At 43.5% G+C, this 24,467-nt stretch overlaps 1 protein-coding gene across 1 annotated transcript in view; it reads left to right on the plus strand.

Moving 5' to 3' along the window:
- The window catches only part of FANCD2 (FA complementation group D2), a gene marked incomplete at both ends in the record, with an annotated part of 33,629 nt that extends 9,185 nt beyond the window's left edge, over positions 1 to 24,444 (plus strand). The window contains 31 exons of the mRNA XM_084214531.1: positions 184 to 219; positions 580 to 723; positions 991 to 1,125; positions 1,423 to 1,554; positions 2,533 to 2,640; positions 4,498 to 4,607; positions 5,121 to 5,181; positions 5,874 to 5,999; positions 6,811 to 6,884; positions 6,973 to 7,113; positions 8,078 to 8,178; positions 8,482 to 8,597; positions 9,297 to 9,405; positions 9,898 to 9,996; positions 10,901 to 11,010; positions 11,215 to 11,361; positions 12,495 to 12,611; positions 13,451 to 13,583; positions 13,774 to 13,885; positions 14,962 to 15,075; positions 15,626 to 15,753; positions 17,063 to 17,162; positions 17,882 to 18,004; positions 18,759 to 18,852; positions 19,407 to 19,478; positions 20,304 to 20,342; positions 20,813 to 20,887; positions 21,075 to 21,149; positions 23,547 to 23,693; positions 24,196 to 24,279; positions 24,367 to 24,444. Coding sequence (XP_084070657.1) covers positions 184 to 219; positions 580 to 723; positions 991 to 1,125; positions 1,423 to 1,554; positions 2,533 to 2,640; positions 4,498 to 4,607; positions 5,121 to 5,181; positions 5,874 to 5,999; positions 6,811 to 6,884; positions 6,973 to 7,113; positions 8,078 to 8,178; positions 8,482 to 8,597; positions 9,297 to 9,405; positions 9,898 to 9,996; positions 10,901 to 11,010; positions 11,215 to 11,361; positions 12,495 to 12,611; positions 13,451 to 13,583; positions 13,774 to 13,885; positions 14,962 to 15,075; positions 15,626 to 15,753; positions 17,063 to 17,162; positions 17,882 to 18,004; positions 18,759 to 18,852; positions 19,407 to 19,478; positions 20,304 to 20,342; positions 20,813 to 20,887; positions 21,075 to 21,149; positions 23,547 to 23,693; positions 24,196 to 24,279; positions 24,367 to 24,444 — 3,240 coding nt within the window. The remainder of the gene's footprint in view (positions 1 to 183; positions 220 to 579; positions 724 to 990; positions 1,126 to 1,422; positions 1,555 to 2,532; positions 2,641 to 4,497; positions 4,608 to 5,120; positions 5,182 to 5,873; positions 6,000 to 6,810; positions 6,885 to 6,972; positions 7,114 to 8,077; positions 8,179 to 8,481; positions 8,598 to 9,296; positions 9,406 to 9,897; positions 9,997 to 10,900; positions 11,011 to 11,214; positions 11,362 to 12,494; positions 12,612 to 13,450; positions 13,584 to 13,773; positions 13,886 to 14,961; positions 15,076 to 15,625; positions 15,754 to 17,062; positions 17,163 to 17,881; positions 18,005 to 18,758; positions 18,853 to 19,406; positions 19,479 to 20,303; positions 20,343 to 20,812; positions 20,888 to 21,074; positions 21,150 to 23,546; positions 23,694 to 24,195; positions 24,280 to 24,366) is intronic.
- Positions 24,445 to 24,467: the final 23 nt, after the last annotated feature.

The following is a 24,467-nucleotide window of genomic DNA, read 5'->3' on the forward strand; positions in this document are numbered from 1 at the left end:
TTCTGGATTCTCTGTTGTTGGCAAGATCCAGTTTGCTGACTTTGATGGGTTTCTTGCTGTAGAGGAGAGAAGTCTGTGAGCAGGTTGTCACAGACTTTTGGTGTCTACCTTTTTTGATTTGGTTTTGTAATATATTATTGTACTGTAGCCTAACAGCTTGCTTGTTTTTTTTTTTTTTGTCAGGCTATTGAGAACAGCACATCTGTGTCTGACCATAAGGTAATAGTTCTGCTGTGTAAGTGTTCTCTTATCTTGACTTCTCAAGGGCTTTCTTCATGGTTGTATATTAAGAGATTTTTGTATTTGGACCAGAAACTTGCCGGTCATGTTTCCTGGATGGTTCTCTTGGTATTGGACTTGTTCCAAGTATAACAACCATCCATTTTCTTTGTATCTCTTGGTTCATCCCTTCCTAATGTTAAGGGACAAAGTTATCCTGTTTTAATTCTGTCCTGTTGTGCTCATAAGGTTTTATTTAATTTGTGACTCTTGGGACTTTTAGACTTCAAGTTTTGCCTTTGAGTTATCTGGACTGTTTAATATTTCAGCATAATGAGTGGTGGTTATCTCCTCTAAAAGGTTCTGGATCTGATAGTTTTGCTGCTAATCCATTCTACAAACACCAGGAACAGGAAGCAAACTGAGAAAGTTTTGAGGACCAAAATCCGATTGGGCTGCATGCCAGAACAGCTGATGCAGAATGCCTTCCAAAACCATTCAACGGTCAGTGCTGATCCTGCTTTGGGACTCTCTCTTTTATCTCTCAAAGATCTTGTCAGATGATGATTTAGCCCCGTGCTGCATTATTTATACCTTTCCAGTAATGTTAATGTACTTCTCTTTTATAATTTTTAGTCCAGATCAGTGTCCCAAGGCACATGTTCTCTGTTGTAACTGTCATGTGGTTTTTTGGAGTTGAGCTTTCCTCAGCATTGGGTATATTGAAAACAAGCGACAGTAATCTCTTCTTTCATGGTGTCTGTATTTCAGGTTATCAAAGACTTCTTCCCTTCAATCCTAGCCCTTGCTCAGACATTTCTGCACTCAGCACACCCAGCTGTGGTCTCCTTTGGCAGCTGCATGTACAAACAAGCTTTTGCAGCCTTTGACTCCTACTGCCAGCAGGTACAGTGTGATGGATGGCAGCTGTTTATTTAGGTTTGCACTTTGTTCTAGAGTGTATGTCGTGATCCTTTAGAGGACAGGGTTTCAGGCAGTGGGAAGCCTTTGGTGAGGTCTGTGCCAAAGGGTAGGCCAAGAAGATGGGAAACAATCACAGCAAGACTGTGATAGCAAGTGACTTAAAGCACAAAGAATGCTGTGATGATCTGTATTTGATCAACATTGGTCATATGAGCAGAGCAAGGCAAACATTTTTCTGTTGATATTTCACTGTGGTTCTTTTGGTGGCTTTTTCCTTAGGAGGTTGTGAGTGCTTTGGTGACTCATGTGTGCAGTGGAAGTGAGACAGAGCTGGACATTTCTCTGGATGTGCTCACGGATTTGGTGGTGCTGCACACATCCCTGCTGATGCGCTATGCCACCTTTGTGAAGGTATCTGCTTTTCTGGGTTTGTACTAGATTTTGGGGCCCTTACACCACTTTGCCTTGGATCCAGAATAGACCAGTACTTCTCCAAAATTAGAGGTATTGGAAAAACTAGTACCTGTAAAACTTTTCTGCCTGGAGAAAGGCAGTGGTCAGAAGTGAAAGGTAACTGCTGTCAAAATGTGAGCTGTAAGATAGGACTGTATGATTTTTTTAACAGGGGAAATTGAGATAGATAATTCTCTTTAGCTGGACAATGCTTAAATTACAGGCATGGAATGGTGCCTACAATGGAAATTTTGTCTTTATTTAAATGAGCTATTTCAAAACTTGGTAAAAACCTGCCCCCCTTGTGGACTGCACACAGTGTCTTTTGAAAAACTGACAGTACTTCAGCCAGTGTTTGAATCCTAAGACAAAATTGCTTGCAGAAATGGAAGAAGACATATCCTGAAATTTAAAAAGAAGAAAGTACTCAGTGGGGAGAAAAAAAATGGATGACTGAATTCTTAGAGTCAGTCATAAGCAGGGTCAGAACTGCCCAGTTGCCTATTTCCAAAACTAGTAAAAGTGGAGATGGAGGGAAGAGCTAAACAGCAAGGCAAGCATGTAACAGTACTTACCTTGAACGCTCCCCCATCTGTGGGGTTGTAGCTTAAGGACAGTGTGTATTTAAGAGCCCTTGAAGAGGGTGGCTGTGGATATTCCCACACCTCTCTGATATTTTGGTGCTCTCGGTGATTTAATTATACATTGTGGGAAAGGTGTATACTTTTTGCTGTTTAGTTGGTTGATTGTTAAATGAAAATTAAGGCCAGAGCAATAATCTGGCATTTATGTTTGGTTAATTTGAATGTAGCTTTTTCATTCATGTACAAAAAAGGTGAAGTTAATTATCTTCCCTGAAGTTGACAATTAATGTGCTTTTGAGAATATGAAAAGGGATTCTTGACATTCTGAGCTAGTTTGTGGCTTCTCTTACAGACCATTTTAGACTATACACAGAAACTGAATCCATGCCAGATCCGGAAGCTTTTCTACATCCTCAGCACTTTAGCATTCAGCCAGAAGCAAGAAGGGAGCTACATTCAGGTAAGGAGAGACACAACAGAAAGTTGTTCAGTCTTGTGCCTTGGTTCTTCTGCTATGTTAACTAAATACTGGCATCATCTATGAACAGGGATTGATGTCATGGTAGCCTTGAGTTTAAAATTCTCTTCTCCCCAAGTGTCTGCAAACCAGCTTGTGGCTCTAGACTTTCTACCCTAATATCAAGGGCTTATCACAGTGACTGTGCCTCTCATCTTTTCCAGAAAGGTGCCCTTCTCTTGCACATTTGAGAAAGGCAGAGTTGTTAGACATGTTGTAGGAACGGTACTGATGGTAGTCCCTAACCTAACCTCCCAGTCAAAGTGGGACTGTCACCAACATGGTGTCATGTTGACTGTTGCTTTGTCTAGCTGAGCCTTGGAGGCTTGCAAAAGTGTAAATTCAGCAGCCTCCTTGCACAGCTCTGTTTCTCCATCACTTGGAAGCCTTCAGAAAGCACAATTCAGCTTCCTCCCTGAGGTGTTTGTATTGATTCAGCCACTTAAATTCTGCACACCAGAGACAACAAAGACTCTCTTGTTAGAAGAGCTGAACTACCCAGAGCAGAGTGCTCTGCTGTGAAGTGGTAGACTCCACACCTCTTGTGCCTCTGGTTTAAACATGAGGAGCTGTCAAAACTGGTTTGTTTAAATCCACCTTCATCTTGCACTGGATACCTTGTGTGACTCAGTTGCAGCATATCAGTGGTGGTACTGTATACCTTTGTCTGGATTTCTGAATCCTTGAGCAGAGCAAATAAAGAAATAATTCAAAGATATTTATTCCACAACAGACACATCAGGGTTTAAAATCTTTCCATTCATAAAGTTCAACTCTAGAAATCAGGACTATCCATCTTTCTTTGAGTCCCTGTGTAGTCTGTAGTTGTAGGTATGTTTGCACATGCTAATTGAGCCTATAAAGGAAAACTGCTCTTCTTCTGATTGGTCTGTGGCATGTAAAACAGCATGTCTGTAGCCATTTTGTCCTTCCCACTCACCCTGTTAAATTGGAGCTCTTCACTGCTAAAATTCCCAGTTGTATGGCAGGTTTAGCTCCATTCTGAACTAATTTCCTCAGGGATTTCCCCACCTCCCCCCCTGAGTCTTATGTGTGACTTGGCAGCACACAGTGTGACTTTGCAGCCCAGCAGGACTTGCCATCAAGGATGTTCTGCCTGTCACCCTCAGAAGATATGAAAAGAAGGGGAGGAGTGTCTAGAATTTAGTTTGAGCTGAGAGTTTGTAATTGTAGAGATCCAAGGTTGGCAGTTTGACCCTTATCCTCATTGATACTGAAGACTCCAGGGGTAGGTCACCAAAGAAATCAGTATCCTGAGAGCCAACTTCCTCTTTGCTATCTCTAAGTGTTCTTCTAAGCTGATGCCTCTTAGACATGAGGATCGCTGCCGGTGGATTAGAAATTTTTCCTTGCACTGCACAGATTGTCTTTGGACCTTCACCACAAACTGCTCAATTCCTCAGCCTCCTGAAGTTGACAGTGTTTTGAAGTGCAGCTCTGCAGGTGCTCTTTGGTGTGACAGGCTCCAAGACCATCTGCTGTTTTTTAACATACTCTTCTATTAATTGTCGTTGAAACCTGGACCAACTACATGTTCTGTGTAGTAGTTAATAGCAAAGTCAAACCAAATCACTTTGAATGCTGCTTACAACCTTATTTAGAGTTGGGACCATTATTTTCATAAGAAATGAAATGTCAGAATGTGCTTTCCTTAAGCAAAAATCCTAGTACACCATCCCTCTGTAGCCCTTGGAGATGACATTAAGTGAAGATGCCAATAGGACTGTGAATGATGCACACAGGTATCTCTGTGGTGACATGATCTGTGTCTCTTTTCAGGATGATATGCACATGGTGATCAGAAAATGGCTCTCCAGCACTGTTCCCAACCACAAACAAATGGGGATTATTGGTGCTGTGTCCATGATAGGCAGTGTGGCATTAAAAAGGTGAGAGAAAATGTAGCAAAGGTTAATTTAACATGGCTTTCAGTTCAGGCCTGGAGTGAAACAAAGACAGGAGGGCATTGCCTTTGAGTTCATGCACATCTTGGGCAAATCCAGGACCTTAAAACTCTCTTCTGCATACTGTGGTGTTTGGTATTTCAGCCTGTGCAGTGCTGCTCACCTGCTGGTCTTAAAGGCATCCCAAATTCCTTGTTAATGCCTATTTGTGGATCCCTTGACCACACTGCACGATCTGTTGCTCAGAGAAAATTGCACACTGCTGGACTGACTACAGATCAGCTTCTGACTCTAGGCTGAGTAACCTGAGATGCTCTGAGTCCAGGAAGTCTAAAAGAGAAGAAGAGAAACAGCACCAGCTGTTTTCCTAATGTGTTCCGAAGAAATCTTTTTAATGTGTAATTCTCCGATTTCTGGAGAGAGAACTTTGTGTGTGTGATGGGTTTTGCTGTCTCTTGAATCCTGTGCCACAACAGTAAGGCTATCAATTGCTTCCAGGAATGAAGGAGATGCTGCTTCCCTGGAGAGACCAGAGCTGAACAGTGAGCGTGATGAGCAGGTGAGTACCAGGAACAGGGCAGTGCAGGACACAGGGAGGATATGATCAGCAAGGAGGGGTGACTGGAAATGCAGTCTTAACTGAAGTACTGTGTGGGTCTGGGAGTTGGCTTTCCTGAGCCTGGGATTTTTGTACATTGACTGCAGAGCCAAGAGTCTATTAAAAATGGTTTTGGAGAAACAAAGGTGCCTGCTGGTTTTGCCTCTGCTACACCAGAACAAGCAGCACTGCAGCCGTTTACTGAAGGTCTTCTGTCCAGTTGTCATTTCAAATACAAAGGAAAGAAGCAGGACAATCTGTTTCAGTGAGCCAAGGGTGACCATGACCATCCTCTCAGCTTTGGTAGCTATGCCTTTCAGGCCATCCAGAGAAAGCACTTCTGCTGCACAGGATTGGTCTAGCAGCCTTTTTCCTTAGTTTGTGTTAAAGAGCATTCGTCTCTGCTGGCAGTCTATTTAAGAGTGATCCTGGGCAGACTCTTTGTGTTATTTCATGGCAGAGGACACCAAAAGGCCCATGTTCCTTCTTAAATCTGTGTCTATTCAAGAATATTCACCATGGGTTTTTACTCTAGAGATGAAGCTTTGAATATGCCTGACAATAAATTAATGTAAAAAGGACTGAAGGTAAAAGCTTGAATTGGATCCATTTACCTTACTCATTTCTTTCTGCACGGTTTTCTTTCCTTTCAGCTGTCTACCCTGCTGGACCTTGTGAGCTTCTGCTGTGAGCAAACACCAGAGGTCTTGGCTCTCTACTATGATGAATTTGCCAGTTTGATTGAGAAGCAGAAGGGCAATTTGGACTTGCAGCTCCTAGTATGTTGCAGAGCATTTTGAACTTAATCACTTACATGATTACTTCAGGGAAAATGTTGGTTTTCAAACATTGGCAAGAGAGAGTCAATTTGAGGATTTCACTCTACTCTGCGAACTTGTTTTGTTTTGTGAGAGATTGGTCAGATACAAAATCCTCATTCAGCTCTCTTGGCTTTTTTTGATTGTGGCAGATTCTTCATTAACAGGAATGTGCTCATGTGCTTTAACAGCTTGTTTTTTTGTGAAATTTTACTCAAAAGGGGAAGCCTTTTAAAGGAAACTAAGGGACATTTCAGAGCATGCTGTTCCTATTCATTGACAAAAATAGGATCCTAAAGAACTTAATATAGAAATTGGTTTCTGGGTGAGACTATTAAGATTATCTGATCCCTAAAATACTGGGAGAGCCACAGTCATTAATTGCAATTAATAAATGAATAAATGGGATTTATGGGGATACGAAGAGGTTTGTGAAGGCCTCTGGACAGCTTTCTTCCTGCTGGGAGCTCCTTTTACATGCGGGCTGCTTTCCTCTTCCAGCCAGCTGCTCTGCCTATCTGCATCACTCTGGAACTTGTAGTCAAGCCCACATCCAAAGAGCAGGGAAGAAATTGGTTGTGCACACTTAGCAATGTTTCCTGACTGTCTCTAAAGGAAGCCCTTGGGTCTCCTTGCAGGCCTTGGGGCTTCATTACTGTGATGGTTCCAAGATACTTTTGCTTGGGCTTATCTTCTGCATCTTCCACTGCTGCTGTTGGAGCTTTCCTCACTGAGTCCCTTTGCTGATCAAGTTTTCTTTTCTTTATAACAGGATGAGTTTGGGAAGAGTTTGGTGGAGGATTTTCCCAGTGACTTTGTTGTGGATCTCAGCCCCACAGTGAATGGGTATGCTAACCACAAAGAAAGCATTGGTAGTGTTTCTGTTACTGAGAACTGAAGTTGCCAACAAGATTTTGTCTGTCTTTCCTTGCAGTTCATTCTTGTTCCCAGTGAAATCCTTGTACAATCTGGATGAAGATCAAAGTCAGGATGCAATTGCCATTAACCTCTTGCCATTGGTGTCACAGAGTGAACTTGGCAGGGTCACTGCTGGAGCAAGTAACCAGAGTAAAAGGTATTTGACCCTTACCTTTGGGATGGCTGCAAAGATGAAGGATGTGTTTTCATTTGTGCCCTTCAGGTGCCTGATAAGGAGCTGGTCAGAGAATTTACCAATTTCCAGTGTTCTTCTCCTTCTTTTGATGTTAAACATACTCAGATAGGTTTTGAGGCATAGTGTGGTTGGGAGCTGGCAGTCTGTTCTGGCTTGGGTTGTTTAGGTGATCTTGGGTGTGTCATGATGATAGACAGTGCTTCCCACAAACATGCAGCCAAAAATGAAATTCGACTGAACAATCAGGGCATTATCTTTGACAAATGGACCAGGAAGCCTCTAAGATGTAAAAATCTCTTAAGTAAACAGGAGGACGCCAAAGTTAAAAGAATCATAAGAGTCATAGACTTGTTAAGGTTATAAAAGGCTCTCTTTTTATTTGCCCCTGCACATAGTTTGTAATTTGTTGTCATAAGATTTTGTTGAGATTTTAATTGTTTTTTAAAAAAGACATGATCATTTTAAAATGAGAGAAAATATAGCTACTTTGCATGCATCTATGGAAAAATGTTAATCTTCCTCACTCAGAATTGGAGCAGTGGCACACTGTGAAACATTGAAGGAGGTTTCTCAACTACTTATAACTGTGTTGTGCACACAACTCTAATTTCTTAGAGTTCCTTCTGAGTTACTCAACTTTTGATTTCCACCAGAAGTAAATCTGACCCCATTTTTTGTTCATTGCAGCCATTTTTCTGCCCTTACATGCTTTTCCAGAAAACTGGTAATCACCAGTTATTAATTTGTGGGAGTTTTTTCCTAACCCACATGGTGCATTTCTGCTCTGTGTTGCTGGGACTTACAAGAAGCAAAATAGAAGGCATAGGCAAGGTGGCCTGGGAAGACACAGGACATAGTGGAAAAATGGTGGGCATTCTGGAGATATATAAAACATCAGACCCACTCCATTTCTTTTTTCCCTCAGGGCAGTGTCACCCTTGTGTCTGTCACCCTGTTTCCGGTTGCTGAGGCTCTACACTGCAGAGCAAAACAGTGGAAGCCTGGAGGAGATTGATGCATTACTAGGTATGGGAAATGGACTTTTTAGAGAGCCTGGTTGCCTGCCTTGCTCCTGTGCCAGATCTGCACAGATTTCCTCCAGCTGCAGGAGGAGTTGTGCATTTTGTGAGGAGGCTGAGATGCTCTGTGGCCACAGAGTGGAAGGGAGGCAGGGGAGACAGTTGCTGTGTCTGGGGATGGAGTGGCTGATGGGCCTTTCTCCAAATACTCACTGGAATTGATGCAGGCTTTGGTAAGAGGCTTGGTCTATGCAAAGACCAAAGCATGGGTAGCACACAGTCCAACCTATACTTTGCTTGCTCTGTCCAGGTTGTCCCCTGTACCTGACTGACCTGGAGGTTGAAGGGAAGCTGGACTCTCTGTCCAAGCAGGAGCGTGAATTTCTGTGCTCACTCCTGTTCTATGCTCTCAACTGGTTCCGTGAAGTGAGTAGAGCCTTGTCTGCAGGTTCTGGAGTGGAGGGATGAGGGAAGCCTAGGAAAGCTGAGGTTGGTCTGCCAGGAGAGGGGAAGCTGGAGGGGAGGGAATATTGTGGTCTTTGTTACCTAACAGAGAGGTTGTGCTCCACTTTCAGAGAGGCTGTAGAATTTCCTCTCTTGGAGTGCTCTGTACTCTCTGTTCTACACCTTTGTGAGCTGACAGAAGAGTAAAATGCAATGCCTTCAAGCAGATTTGGGCAATGTATTGGTCAGTGGGATTTTTTCCTGCTGGGGTTACTCTGATAACATGAAGAAGAATTGCAGACTTGGTGCAATTCCACATTCCCAGTCCTTCTGCTCTCCTCCCAGGACTGCCTCTTTACTGGCAGACCTGGGAAGTGCCAAGGGATCTTCAGAGCCACAGGTATCACAGAACCTGACAATGTGCTGTCTTCTAATTCCTTTTGTTCAATTAATATTTAATCTATAGGTGTTGTCCTCTTGCTTTTTTTAGATTGCACCAATTGTATCCATGTTCTTATGGACTTCTGAAGAACTTTGTTCATGCAGTGTGAACCTGGTCACACAGGCCACCTGTGCTGTGTTGTGTATTTATTCAGGACTTGAGAATGTTACTCAGAAATGAAAAAGTAGCAAAGTGGGTGCAAATCTCCCTGATTCAGTGAGCTTGGTTTGTATCTCTAGGTTGTAAATGCCTTCTGCCAGCAACAGGATGCTGAGATGAAGGGGAAAGTTTTAACTCGATTACAGAACATCACAGAGCTGCAGAATGTGCTGGGAAAATGCTTGGCAGGTGAGTATGAAACATTTGTACATTCTGGGCCTGTACCAGCTGTGAAGTGAAAGGGGTTGCCTTAGACATCAATGGAGGAAACAAATGGTAACACATACTGCAGTTTTGCAGTTTTAAAAATTTGTGCGTGAACAGCTATAATTTTCAATTTGTCCAAATCCAAACTGCTCTTCTTAATCACTTCCTCAGTGAGGAGCACACAAATAACACACTCTAGAGTCACAAGCACACAAGCTTTAGCAGATCCCCCAAGTACTGGCACACCTTGTCCATCTCCCAGTAGCCTGCCCAGATCCCAGGCACTCTAATCTGCTCCACTGCTACTCCAGCTCACTGCTCGTTAGCAGGTACACAAATTCTTACACTTACCTCACCACCCCCACTTCCACCAGGGCAGTGAAATGTATGATACTTCCTTTAGATATGTATCTGGCCTGTATGTTGTCATTCAGAAGCTGAATTAACCCAATTTCTACATTTTGGCTCTTTCAGCATCCCCTGGCTATGTCCCACCACCAGCTACTTTTGACTCTGAGGCCCTGGAGGCTGTACCATCTGTTAATGCTGCTGGTCCAGCCAGGAAAAGGAGTGGTAAAGAAAATTAAAAATGTTTAAGCAAACAGATGTGATGGGGGTTGGCTGGCAGATTGTACTTGTGTGTGCCTAAAGCACTAAATTCTTGGCAAAGTCTGTCTAGCTGGAAATTTTACCTCATCAGCTCCTGTTGCAGATGAAGTGGAGATGGAAAAATAACCTACACCAAATAGGTGTTGGGTAGTCTGTCTCCTTGGGAAAGCTGCTGCATAAGCATTTAACAGTGAAAATACAGGGCTTTCATTGATTGCTTTCACTTGCCAAAGTACTTTCTGCAGCAGCAAGTTCTGTCTTTGATGGGTTTGTGGCATCATCTGGTATTGAATCTGTGGCTTGAGCTGCCTTGTAAACCCCTGAGCTTTAGGTTGTACCTAACCAATGTCCTGGGAACCTTGTCATGGCTCTGCTGCACAAGGAAATATTTCCTTCATCCTTTCCTCTTGCTAGCTCCCACAGAGAAGAACTTGCCTCTCAGTTTTCAAGCTGAATCAGATTGGCTTTGTTCTTCCTGTCTCTATTTCTGTTTCTAGATTAGATTTATTTCTAGTTTAGATTAGCATTTCCTGCCTTAAGCCAAAGTGGACAGAAACTCATATTAGCATTAAATGAGAACAGCTGGAGGAGGCCACAGATCAGAATGCCTTTCCCTCCTGTGCCAAACCCATTGTGCAGGGTCTGGGCCTGTTATGTAAGAACATGTTGGACACAGAAAGAAAGTTCTGACAAGAGGAGGATCCATCACTTTAGATATTGTATTTTGAAGGAGCACTTCATCTATGGACCTGTGCTCCATGATTTCCTAGTGCTGATTAAAGTCCAGCCTGTGCTGGCTGGCTGCAAATGCTCCTAGTGCTGAGCACAGTGTGTAGCCTTTGATTCTGAAGTTGCTTTTCTGTTTAAGGAAGGAAAAAGAAGGCTGATGGCAGCAAAGCTGGCTCTGCAGATCGTTCTCAAGCAGAAGACAGTTCTGAGGGAAACCAGCCTGATACTGAGCTCTCTGAGCTGGACAAGGTAGGTGTGCAGCCCTGGGGACTTGCAAGGAAGCCAGAACGGGGAAGATGCCATGGAAGCATAAACAAAAGCTTTGAGAGAGGGGTTGTTCATTCCAAAGTTAATCACAGTCAGTGGTTCAGTTCACCTTTCTGGCACCTGCCTCCCATCAGAATTTTGTAAATTATCCCTGCAGTGGCCATTCTCCTGCAATTTCCTTTTCAGAGTGCTGCTGACAGAGAGGCAGGAAATCCTCTGGCACAGCTGCAGAGCTACCGCCCGTACTTCCGAGAGCTGGACCTTGAGGTGTTCACTGTGCTGCACTGTGGGCTGCTCACAAAGTCTGTCCTGGACACAGAGATGCACACAGAGGTGAGTGGAGCAGCCTGAAGCCCACACTGATGAGGCTTTGTGGAATGGCCTCTCTCAGGGGCCTTGGCCCTCCCTGTTCCACTGAAGTGCACAACAGGTTGGTGCTAAGATGTGTTGGCCCAGGGCTGTGAGCTGGGGACTAGGAGAGCATTTGGCCCCAAGTATTTCAAGGCACTGAGAAAAAGAGGACTTTCCTGAGAAGAAAAGACATATCATATAGTAATGTTAAAAAAAAACTAATGCAAATATTGCATAAAAGGTGAAAGATACTGTATAACATGTATAGACCTAATGGAAAGAAAGGGGCTTTAATATTGGGCACAGGTAAGATACAGGGTTGTAAATACTCTAAGTATTTACAAGCCTGTATTGAGTATTAAGCCTGTCAAAAAGAATCTGTGACATAAATTAAAGCCTGTATTGCAAAAACTCAAGTGTGTCAAGGCATCAGAAGATCATAAACAGCACAAATGTTGGACTGGAGTCATGGAGGCGCTCTCAGTGAGCAGGGTGCTGTGTATCATCTGGGAGCTTGTAAAAACTGCATTACTATGGCTCTGGAAAATGGATGTGCTTAATTTTGTTAATACCCTCTTTGTAGGCAGGCTGACTCCATCTGGAGTCTCACTTTGTCAGGCTACAGTAAATGCATGAAATGGGAACAGGCTGGAGCACAGCCTGGTCTGCCCTTGCAGACAGCTGTCTCTGTGCATGCAGGTCACAGGCCAACTGGAAGACTGTTTGACAAGTCTCTTGGGCTATGTGGCATTATTTCAAAATACTTCTTGACTGTTACTCAGTAGGTGAATTTTGTGACTCTCTGGGCTTAAACATCTCTTTATCTTTAGGAGCTTATTTCAATGTCAATGTATATAAATCTGTTCTTTCTCAGTTGTTAAGTTGTACTGACATTGCCTCAGCTGTTTAGAGCATCAGGATGGCTTCATGCTTCGAGTAACCAGAGCCAATGCCCCATCCCTGCCATGGGGGAGCATAAAACCAAACATCTACCAAATAAGTCCCTCCTGAGGTTAACCTAGTCCAGGAGTCATAACTGGAAACAGGGTAAACTTGAGCTTCAAGGCACTACAGTTACATCTGGGTCCTGGGATTGACTGTTCTTTTAATTGCAGGCTCGTGAAGTTGTGCAGCTGGGGCCTGCTGAGCTTTGCTTCCTTCTGGATGACCTGTGCTGGAAGCTGGAACATGTGCTGCCCTCGGGCTCCACAAGGAGGGTGCCCTTTCCAAAGGCAAGAACAGCAGCAGGCTATGGGTCCAGGCCTGGGCTGAGGCAGAGCGCATCAGGGGCTTCCAGGCTTTTGCTGAGAAATGTTTTTCATAATTACTTTCACTTGTTAGTTAAATGGAAGTGTGACACCCAGCTGTGTGCCAGAGCAGCACTTGCTCTTTCAAAAGAATTGTGTACACTGCTCTTGCTGAAGTGTTTGCAGCATCTGGTTCTCTGCATGTCTCAGGAAAGGATATTTAACTGAGGGAGTCTTGTAGCCTCAAAACTCAGGTGACCCTTTTCCTAGCCCTCCCTGGGGACACTGGCTGTGCTGTTCAGATTTAGCCAGGCCAGATGGCTGCAGCAGCCAGCAGAAGCTGCTGCATCCATGTTTCTGCTTTTTCTGCATTAGAAACCTCTCTGAGTGTAGGGACTCCTTGCTGATGCCTTCAGGAGGAAAGTAAATGTGTGTCCCACTGCATTAAACTGAGAAAAGCACTGCAGTTGGCTGGGCTTTTCATAGTCATTGTTCTTTCTCCTTGTCTTTCCTACCTATCTTAATTCCCACATGCAGAGACTGTCTTCTCTTAGTGTTTGAGTAAAGTGTTGGATTCTCTGATCCAACCTAAATGATTCTGTAAGAGAGCTGTAGATCAGTTTTATCCTTTGAGTCAAACGTTATCCATTTGTCTGAGCTGGTGGTGCTGGTTCAGCAGAAGCCAACTTTCCTTCCCTGTGACCCTTCCTGACCCTGTATGGCATCAGGAATTGCACTGCTTGGCAGCAGTCTGAGATGTAGCAATTGAAATTATTCTCAAGAAAGGCTAATGAAGCAACTTTTATCTTTTGGGTTTGCTGCAGGAAAGAGGCAACAAGGATATTGGCTTTTCCCATCTGTGTCAGAGATCTCCCAAGGAAGTTGCTATGTGTGTGGTTGATCTACTCAAGCCATTGTGTAAGCACATGGAGAACATGCATAACTACTTCCAGGTTAGTGGATAGCAATTTTGACAAAAAAAAATCCTAAAGTTTTGTCTCCTGTAAAGATACTTTTACGTAGGGAAAAAGAGTCACTTTGTTTTCTTCAGGTTTTTTAAGCATGGAATTTATGGAAATGGATTCTTGTGCCATTATCTTTGTTTGGAATAGTGTTTAATGGATTATTTGATCTGTATTAAAGGCAGCTGTACAAAATCAGGGTGCAGAAGATGAACCAGGAGTGAACATCCAGGAGCACCAGCTGATGTCCTCTTGCTACCAACTTCTGTTACTGACTTTTCGCTCCTTATTTGCTTGGTGAGTTTAAAATAAAAGCCCATAGTAGTACCCATTTATTGCTTCTTCTTCTTGTTTCTTTTCTTTAAAGTGTTTGCACCCTGCCAAAGGCCTGTCAGCCATGAAAAAAGACCCACTGCAGTGGGTGGAGACTTCTAAGCACTTCTTAGTTAAGCCAGGCTTCATTGCTTGATTCTGAGCAGTGCTAAAGCTGTAGGTGATGAAGCACTCAACTGGGTAGAATTCAATCTGGCTTTTGGGTCAAGATCAGCATAAGGGGCATACTGGCTCACCTAGTTGTGCAATTTCCAGTGTGCCTAGGGATCTCTTGGATTTTCTTACTCATCCTTTCCCATTTCCTTCCCCTCATCCTTTGCTAAATTGCACTAAATTCACTGCCTGAATCCTGAGTGATGGAAGAATTTCTTTTGCCAATGAGAAAGGATGAATGTGTATTTCACTGGCAAAAAGCCAATGCTGTTGGTGCATTCAAACTGGATTCATAAATATCCAACTCAGAAATGCTTGTGCAGCCTGAAGACTTTTGCATCTGCTAACATAATCCAGGATAGTATCATAAAAGATTCTTTCTAAACCCCAATTTGGATTTGCATGTGGAAAGCATTTTACCTTTGTTGTATTTCATAAACAGTAGTAAATGCATAAAAAGAGATGTCTGAGGTCTGTCTCCTGTTGTCCTCTACTGGAGCCTGAGGGTCCCCAATCCACTCCTGACTGTTCCCAGATTTGTCATTTCCTCTTTAGCCAGAGTGAATGTTGGTTGTTCCTGAGTCCACCTATCTTGTAAATCAAAGAACCTGGTCAGTTTTGTACCAAACAACCCAGGATCAGTTTTGCTGTCCAGTGTAAAATCTGTTTTGCTGCAGGTCAGACAGCCATACATATTGGGGTGAGCTGCCACTGAAATTCCCATTGAGCTTTTAATTTTTTGTGTCCCTTTATAACTTTCATATTGCAAGACTTATCTTGAGTATCCAGCCTCTCTATTTTTCATCTTGCCAAATAGGCTTAGATATGCATTTGCATCTGATATCTCTTCTGATCTGATGATGAACTGCATTTTTTTCCCCACTCAGGAATGGTTTTTCTCAGCATGAAAACACTGACTTGCTGAGGTCAGCTCTCCAGGTGCTTGCAGACAGACTAAAGCCAGGAGAGACAGAGTTTCTTCTTCTTGAGGAACTGATAAGGTAGAATCTATATTTCACAAGGTTTGAAATGAACAAATTTCAGGGATTTTTCTCTGTTTTGTGTGGGCATTATGGGCAAATGTGTGTTTGGGAACTCTCATAGTGACTACACTCCAAACAGAGATTTGTGTTTAATTGAATGGCAGTGTAGTCAAAACTCATTAAAGGATTAAAAAATGTAAAACATGCATGAATCTGTGGATCTCATTTGTTTGTATGCTATTGAGACAAGGAGATTAGCAGGATTCACAGAAGGAATGGCAATGTTCTGAAGAGTTAAAATGCTTACAGGTACACTAGGCAAAAGCAGTATATTAAGCTGTTGCTAGACTCAGAGTGGCTAGGGCTTGAGAGAATTTTTTCAGTGATTGAATTCCTATGTATTAGTGGCTGATCACCCCTTCTTCAGAAGGGCACTGCCAGAGACACAATACTGGGATATGGAGACCTTGGATCTTAGATAGTCTAATACTTCCTTTTTATTTATGTGTGTCTGAGTTATTACCCTGTCTGCACTTTTTTTACCTTTTCCCTTTCCTGTCATCCCCAGTGAGAGTTTTCAGTACCTCCTGAATTTCCAGCAGAGTGTTCCCAGCTTCCACTGTGCCTATATCCTCACTCAGCTCCTGATTGCCATTGCTGAGAAACCCATGTCTGGTTGGAAGAAGGAGAAAATGGGTAATGTGTGAAGAATCGCCCATCTCAGATGAGGTTTTGTGTGGTCTTTGCCTTTTAAGGGAGAGATTTCCCTTTCACATCCTGGTAATCTTACTGGGTGAACAGCAGTAAATACATTGCACCCTCTTTGGTATGTGTTCTGCTGTGTCTCAGTCACATGCAGACAGGCAGACTCCAGCTCTCTCAGCTGGTGTTTTTAAAAATCAGAGCTTCACAACTTTCAGGAGCTCTAAGCATGAGCCTGCTGTTCAGTGTTGATACCAGTTTAATCACTGGTTATGGAGGTGAGTGATCACAGACTTGATCTGATGTAACTTCCTACTGTAAGTACAGATGTCTGTGACAGCTTGTTTCCAAAATTTATTGAAATGAGCTGCAAATACAGCTGTTACTCCAGGGCAGAGAGAGGAAAACCTGTAAATTCTTAACCCTATGCAACAAATGTTTTCAGTTAAGAAAGCTTCTCTCATAGATTAGGACCCGTTACATAAGATAAACATAAGATATACATAAGGTAAAGGATAGACATGATTGCAGGGAATATACAAGAAAAGTACTTGATCTCCACTTCACCACACACTGAAATAAAGACTCCAGACAATTACCTCTCTCAGCCATTCCTTGTCATACTAAGACACCTCTAGAATAAGTCCTTCTCCAATCCCCATAGCCACACAGAATTGTAACTTCCCTCCTTAAAGACAATTTTACTATTTTAAACAGTCCCATGCTGGGAGAATGACTGACTGAGTGTGGCAGGCAATAACCTATTTTAACTAATCATTTTCCTGGTCATTTCTGCAAGAGACAAGCAGGTTTGTTAGCAGTTTTGATTTCAGAAATCTGTAGACTTAAAACTTCACATTTATTACTGTAGTGCTGTGGCCAAAAGACCAAGGCACTTTTTATTTGAACTCCATTTCTAGAAATGGATACCCAAAGGGTTGCACGTGGCCTAATTAAAAACAAATAGATGGCACACTATAGGAGCTACAAGGAGCTAAACAAATAAGGTTTAACTTAAGTTTGTCAGAAGTGGCCAGAGGTGGATGATGGTTCTGATGTGAGCAGGTATTCCAGACCAGGAACATGCTGGATGTGCAAATATTTTGTTATCATGATATATGTCCTTGTGGCCTTGCAGCTTTTTAGGGAAAATACATTCTGACTTAGAAAGATCAAGCACATGAGGGGTGCTGATATTGTGATCTTCAAAAAGTCATTTGAACATGCTGCTTTTATATGGAAGAAGGATTTTTTTTTATTATTACTCTTTTTCTTTCACTAAGTTATCCTTTATGTTTCCCAGCTTCTCTAGCAAAGCAGTTCCTCTGCCAGTCCTGGGTGAAGCCCAGTGGAGACCGAGAGAAGGGCAGCCAGTTCAACAGTGCCCTGCACACCCTGCTCTGGTAAGGCTCAAGCTATTCCCACACCAAGACACTATTTTTTTAGTGATTATTGTTGCTACAGAGGAATGCCCCCTCTGAATCATAACTCTCATGCTTGCACAGCTTGGCCTAAAGCCCTGTTTCTACACTGTTTCTAAAGCACAGTTTCTTTCATGGTTTGGAGTATGAGGTCCAGCTGAAGCAGGACCTCAGGATTTCCTCATCAGGTCCTCTGTCACTTGTGTCAGGAAGTTCTCATCAATGGCTCCAGGAGACTCCTGGATTGCTTATGCCCTGCTGGGCTGTCCTTCCAGCAGGTGTCACAGTGGTTAGTCTGCCATGAGGATCACGGCCTGCAACATGGGGGTACTCCTGGCTGTCTGTAGAAGGCTTTGTTGGCTTGTTCCTGATCCAGGTTGCCTATAGCAGACAGCCATTTCAATGTCACCCATACTGATTGGGTGTTCTCTCTCAGAAAGAGCAATTCCATCTCATCCTCTTCCCAGCCTATTGTTCCTAAATACTAAAATGAGGGAATACTGAATCCATGTCTGTTTCAGATCATGGTAGCTTTTAATGACATCACTGTGACAGTTCTAAGTAGTGCTTTGGGTTTCCTGCATGCTTTTGGCAGGGAAAAGCTTGACAGTTTTAGGCCACGTGTTTCAGGTAGGGCAGTGTTCAAGGCCTTGTTGTGTCATTTTGTATCTGCTGATCAGCTATGTTGGTTTTGGATTTAGTGTCTACCTGGAGCACACAGATAACATCCTGAAAGCCATAGAGGAAATCTCCAGTGTTGGTGTTCCTGAACTGATGAACTCTGCCAAAGATGGATGTTCTTCTACTTATCCTACCCTAAGCAGGTAACTGTAGCAATAGAAACTTTGAATTCCATGATATACATAATGATAATTTCTGCTTTTAAATATTTATTTTTCTTATTTTGTGGCCTATTGTGATTTCATGTTGGTACTGTGGTGGCTACTCTGGACACTTGTAAACATTGTTTTGGCACTCTGCCACAGGTAGCATGGGGTAGCTTTATGCCAAAGTGGAATGTCCTGTGCTTAACATGATGCCGAGTTTATTGCTGTGAGCCTTTTTAACTGGAGAATGATCTGCTGTCTGTCATCAGTGTCTGTCATCTCTGTGCTACTATGGTGGTATAAAGCACTCCAAAAGTCAGCCTCAGATGCCTGGGGTGACTGTAGGCAATGTGGGCAGATATGCAGTGTGCAAAAACACGCTCAGGGTTCTTCTGCCCCAGCATGGGAATTTGGAAGCAGGGATGAAGAAAGTTCCTCCACTCTGAAACTTCCAAAATCATCTTATGCTGAGAGCTGCAATCCTTCCATTGTGCATCCCTACAGCTACAAGAAGTGGTGTCTAAGTGTCATTCACACTGAGGAAGTGCTAGTGACTTCCCAGGATTCTCCATCTGTCTGGGCAATTGGGCTGGGCTACACCTGTTTATGAGTCTTAGTGCCAATCTTCTGTGATTTCCTACTGAGAAGGATGCCCAGCTGGGCAACCTTTGAGTTTTCTGCATCATTCTGGTGACAAACAGCCTATCAAAATGCTCAGAGCTGACTTGCAGTTTTTTCATTTTCTCCATAGGCAGACATTCCCAGTTTTCTTCAGAGTAATGATGGCTCAGCTGGAGAGTTCAGTGAAAAGCATCCCAGCTGGGAAACCATCAGACTCAACTGAGGTAGGAAAATTAATACACTGGACTCTGTAAGGGGAAGAAAACTTAGGTTAAACTGGACAGTACAATAAAGATGTATTAATTGGAAAGGAATTTACTTCTGAACTTTGTCTAGGAAATGCAGTCATACACCTTCATTCATCAGTGTATATCAACATTGATATGCAGGGTAACATATAAGTAGCATCTTTTTTTCCTGGTTTACACCATGTCAAAAATCTAGTAAAACCAGCAGAAGCTGCAACCAGAAAATAGGCATTAATCAGCAAAATACTTAACTGCACAGTTGGTCCGCACACCTGTGTGGGAGGACAACATTTTTTTGCAACTAAGAGCTGCTCTGAGAGCAAGCATGTTAACTCCTAGCACTTGAAGCCACTGATCAGGCTGGAATTACTATGGAGTGTTTCTGCTGTGATAAATATGCTTGTAGTGAAGCTTTGTTCCTTTGTCTTCAACAACACAAGTGCTTTGGGCACAGCAAATGCTGAAAGCACATCCAGCAAAGTGAGAGGAAATGCAGCCTCCTGGGTTCTTGTCCCCTTGCGTCCCCACAGGTGCAATTGGAGAAGCTGCTGCGCTGGAACATCGCTGTGCGGAACTTCCACATCCTCATTAACTTGGTCAAGGTGAGGTTCTGGCTGGTTTTCTGCCTTTGCCTCCAAATTCTCAGTAAGGCCTGGTGTTCCCAGGCTCAGGGGCACTGGGGAAAAACATGAAGTGTGATTGACTAGTGGAACGACCTGGAGGTGATAATTAAAGCCAGTTATAATCTGTGCCCTGTTCCACTGGATGAAATATCCCCTTCTGTCAGTTTTGGAGCTGGTTCATTCAGTGTCTCTTGAGTGTGATGCTGTCTGGGCCAGAAGGTGATAGGTACAGCTCTACTTTTCTCCTTGCTTAGGTTGAACATTATTGTTTATTTTTACATATCTGAAGTGATAATTGGCAAGCCCAGGTTTTCTATACAGCAGCATTCACTGGGACCCTACCTGTGCTCCAGATGCCTTTGGAGAGCATAAAGGCTAGAGCTGGACCACTTAGTTCAGTTTTGCCCGTAGTTCAGTTTAGCCATAGCAGCACCAGGGTTTACCTTCATATTATTTTGCCCATCTCAGTTTTGCTTTGTCTGTTATGTGATCATTTGCCCATCAGCTGGGCTTGGGTCTCTTGAGTCCCAAACTGTTAAGAACTTTAGACTCGTTGAGATAATTTTGTGCCATCTGCAAAAGGTGCACATTAGATCACTGAACAGCAATCCTGCCATGGGCTTCCAGCTGAGGGCCACTACAGTTCATGTGCTTATGTGGTGTTCCTGCTGAATGAGAGAATCCTTGAGAATGGATGGTGCTTTAGAGCAGGGTTCACACATTCACAGGGGTGTGCTGTGCTTACATGGTTTTCCTTAGACTTGTGGACTGATCTGACTCTTTTTTTTCCTCTTGTCCATGTAGGTATTTGACAGCAGGCCTGTACTCAGCATCTGCCTGAAGGTAAGTAAAAGTTCAAGATAACTGAAGAGAGCAGTATATGTACCAGCTTTCTTGACTCATTGCCTCTAGTGCAGTAGAGTGGGTACTGGATTCTCTGGAAGAAGCACATACATACTGTGTTGCTTACACCTTGCTATACATATATATGTATAGTGATTCTAACATTTTGCATTTAGTTCAGTTTTATTCCCAGATGCCTAGTGGATAAAACCAGGGATGTGTATAATGATGAGACCTTGTCCTTCTAGCCTCTCTTTGCAGTGATTAAAGGTGGGACCCTTTATTGATCCTGTATATTCCAGTACTGCATATATGTACAGTACATATTCACATTAATATAATCTTTTTCTAAGCAAGAACAGTCTCTGGGGTAGCTTGGAAAATTGTATCATTATCTCATCTGCCTTTGTGATGGTTCTTTGGGAAGGAGTTTAAATTTGTTTTTTGATGCATTCATCTTTCTTTTATAGTACGGCCGTCTCTTTGTAGAAGCATTTCTGAAGCTGGCCATGCCTCTCCTGGACCACAGCTTTAAAAAGCACACGGTAATCCTGGGGACAGAATGGCTGCAGGGAGCTGGAGATCATGACTGATACTTCCTGCATACACGCATCTCACCTCTATTTCATAACCCTTTGAAAGCACTGCTAGGACTAAGGCTGTTTCAATATTCTTGTTTCCCTGTGGAAAAGTCCTTTGAGAATGATTTGCTGATCTGCTTATTTATTGCAGGATGATGTGCAGAGTTTGCTGAAAACCTTGCAGATGAGTACCAGACAACTTCATCATATGTGTGGTCATTCCAAGGTAAGTCCCAATTGCAGCACAAACTCCTGTCCTAAGGATGGTATTATTTCCCTTCCACTGCTTTTCCAGGGCATTGGCAGGTTCTACTCGCATGTTTCCAGCAGTGTCTGTTCAAGCAAAAACTCTGAGAGAAGGTGAAATAGGCCTTGTTTAATGACCCAAAAGTTGAAACATCTACTCTGAAAGTGATTGACTTGAATGTTAGGTCAGGTTGGCATAGTATTTTTTAACACAGAGGTTCTGGACATCTTTAGTTTTTGGCATCTATGAGGGGTTGTTTCTGAGAACACAAGCTAAGATCTTAGAGACCTTGAACAAAGTACAAACACCAGGTTGATAATATAGGAGAGAAGCTTTGCCAAAGATGAACAGCCTTGTGACTCAGAAGAATCAGCAACAGGAGGTGAATAGGGAAAAAACCTGCTCAAAGTCCTCTTGAGATGGCTTTTATGTTATGCTGGGAAGGGCAGAGGGAGAAGGAAGACAGTGATAACAGAGTCTGTCACTGGGGAGACTTGGGGCAGGAAGGAAGGAGAGGATTAGAACTTTGCTTACAATGTGGAGATACAGTGTGTGTTGCGGGAGAGAATCACACAGGAGCAGACAGGGAGATCTTCCTGTGTGCTGCTTTGTTCCTGACTCCTAAAAAGCTCATGAACACTTGTCCAAGAAGGGAGCTTTGCCAAAATAGCTGAAGGGAGGAAGCCAGCTACCAGCATGGCTCCCAAGCCAGATTTGTTACCCGTTTAGGCAAGAGCTGGCATCAGGAGCATAGATATTTCACTAAAGATTAGAAGATGCCGTTGCACCTCTCAGCACAGAGGGAGAAGTGGAAGCTGGCACAAACCCTGACAATGCTAAACAGACCTCATGTTTCAAAGTGAAATCCTCATGCCTGCTTTAAAGTCACAACTCACCTTGTTAGCAGGATCACAGCATTGCAGCTTTTCATGTAATCTTTGTCTTTGCACTTGGCCAGCATGTTCAAGTGCTGTGTCCCATGGTCCCTGTTAGCACAGGGCTGCAATTAAGGAACACCTGTGTTCTACCACTTCTCTGGGACAGATCTCTGTACAAAATGATTTTGCAAGAATGAGAAGGCAGAAACTGAATCTGGGGCAAGTAAATGTATGCAATGAATGTTCCATGCTTGTTTGAAGAGGAGTTGACACCAATATTTGTTAAACCAACCTTGATTTCACTTTCACACAAACCTCAGGGAGGCTCACTAACCCATGGTGCAGTGTGACCTAGGATTTGTCACTCTTTAAAGAGCATTACACAGCAGGCAACAGCAGTCAGCCTCACCTGTCATTTCCTAAATATTTGTCATTTCCCCTTTCATACCAAGCCTCTTCTCTGTTCACATACCTAACCCTGGGCATGTGGACAGTTTCTGGAGACAGAATTTTGCCAGTGCTGTACTTTGTTGAGTCTCCAAACTGCCTGCACACAGTGGGGCAGGTTCCAGGGCCCAGGGAGCACTGTGAGTGTTGATTGTGTCATTAGCAAGGGTTCTGCTGATTAGGTTCTGATTAGTGCTAACTCCTGCCTGTTACATAGGCTAGAGAACAGCTTGCTGTTGGTAATCAGTTGCCCATTCCCTGTTGGCAGAACTTGAAGCAAAGCAGTGTCCCTCTGCCCAGGCATGTTGAACTCTTCCAAGAAATGCAGGTGACCTGAATTCAGAGTACAGCTAATGAGAGCATCTTAATCCCAGAAGATTACAAAGTATTCTCATGAAAGAGGAAAATACTTGCATACAAAATAATTGTGCAGGTTTTGGCAGGGTGACAGGATTTCTGGTTTAGCAGTGACTTTTCTGTACTGCAGATTGAAGCCTAGCAGGAGATGCTCACCCAGAGCTAAATCTCTTAGGATACCTGGCATAGCTGCCCTTCCTCTGGTGGTTTTTGCTTACAGCAACTCCATCTGTTCCTCCTGTCCTAGTTCTCCAAAAGCCAATGCTTCTTTGCTCCAGAGAAGCTGGATTTGGAGATTATAGTGCACACACATTCCATGTAAAGGAATTGCTTGAGGCACTGAGGAAGAAAAGGTTGTGATGGAAGTGGGTGTATTTAACACCTTTCTCATTTTTTCTTTTCTGAGCTTGGGAATTCAGCAGAGGAGTTACTAGCTTCTCTCTAGAGTTCATGACAAAAACAGACATTTTAATCCAGGCGAATGTGGATATTTGGATTGCTGTAAGGGACCGGTTTAGACAAAATACTGATCTGAGCTTTATTTTTTAACAATGGCTATAATTTGGCCAAAAAGTGATGTCATCTGGGCAAGCTTTGTGGGGGTCATGTCCATCCCACCTGATAACCAGTGACTTTTAAACAGCCAGAACACTTAGGGAAGAATCAATCCTCATCACATTTTACTGTTGCACAGATTCACCAAGACATTGGACTGACCAACCATGTGCCTTTGTTGAAGAAGTCTCTGGAACAATTTGTGTACAGAGTGAAGGCAATGCTGGCATTCAACCACTGCCAGGAGGCTTTCTGGGTCGGCATCCTCAAAAATCGGGATCTTCAGGTGAGAATCACTGCCCTGCCTGGGGCAATTGAAATCTGGGAGAGGACAATGCTCATCTTGTCCAACTCTAGAGACATCTCTAACTCTCCCCTTGTGTGTGGATATAGCTAAAAGGCCAAATTCAGTGTGACCACAGTACAGTCATGTCTAGTGAAGGAGAAAGAAGCATTTTATTTCAATATTGAGTCTGCATCTCTAGGCTGAGGGGTCATATTTGATTGTAATGAACAGATACTCAGATTTCATGGCAAGAACTACATGCACAAGAGGGAAGAGATGAAAGTCACTTGAACACCCTCACACACTTTCATGTGTGGCTTTAAAAGAAGCCAGTTCTGGCTCTTCATCTCACTGTGAAAGCAGGACATTTAAACGAACCTGATTTTTTAAACTCTAAAACTTTTTATTTAAGAAGGCAACAAAATGCCCTTTTCTTCCATCCCACCCTGGCATGCTTTGGCCGTTTCGCATACACTCAGTACAGATCTTGTGTTCAACTTAGGGAGAAGAAATTTTGACTCAGGCCTCTGAGGAGAGGGGTTCGGATGAGGACGAGGAGGATTCGGCGGAGGGCCCCGCTGAGGAGGTACTGCAGGGGCCGCCGGGCTGCGCCTCTCCAAGGCGGGGGAGGGCGGGGGTGCAGCCCCGGTGCTGACGGCGGCCCGTCCCGCAGGAGCCGAGCGGCAGCGACACGGACGGCAGCGAGGAGCGCGCCGGGGCCGGGCCGGGCCCTGGGGCAGCGCGGCCCTGAGGCACCGGGCGGGCGGGCGGGGC

The sequence above is a fragment of the Fringilla coelebs genome, assembly GCF_963513975.1.
Source record: "Fringilla coelebs genome assembly, chromosome: 13".
Lineage (NCBI taxonomy): Eukaryota > Metazoa > Chordata > Aves > Passeriformes > Fringillidae > Fringilla > Fringilla coelebs.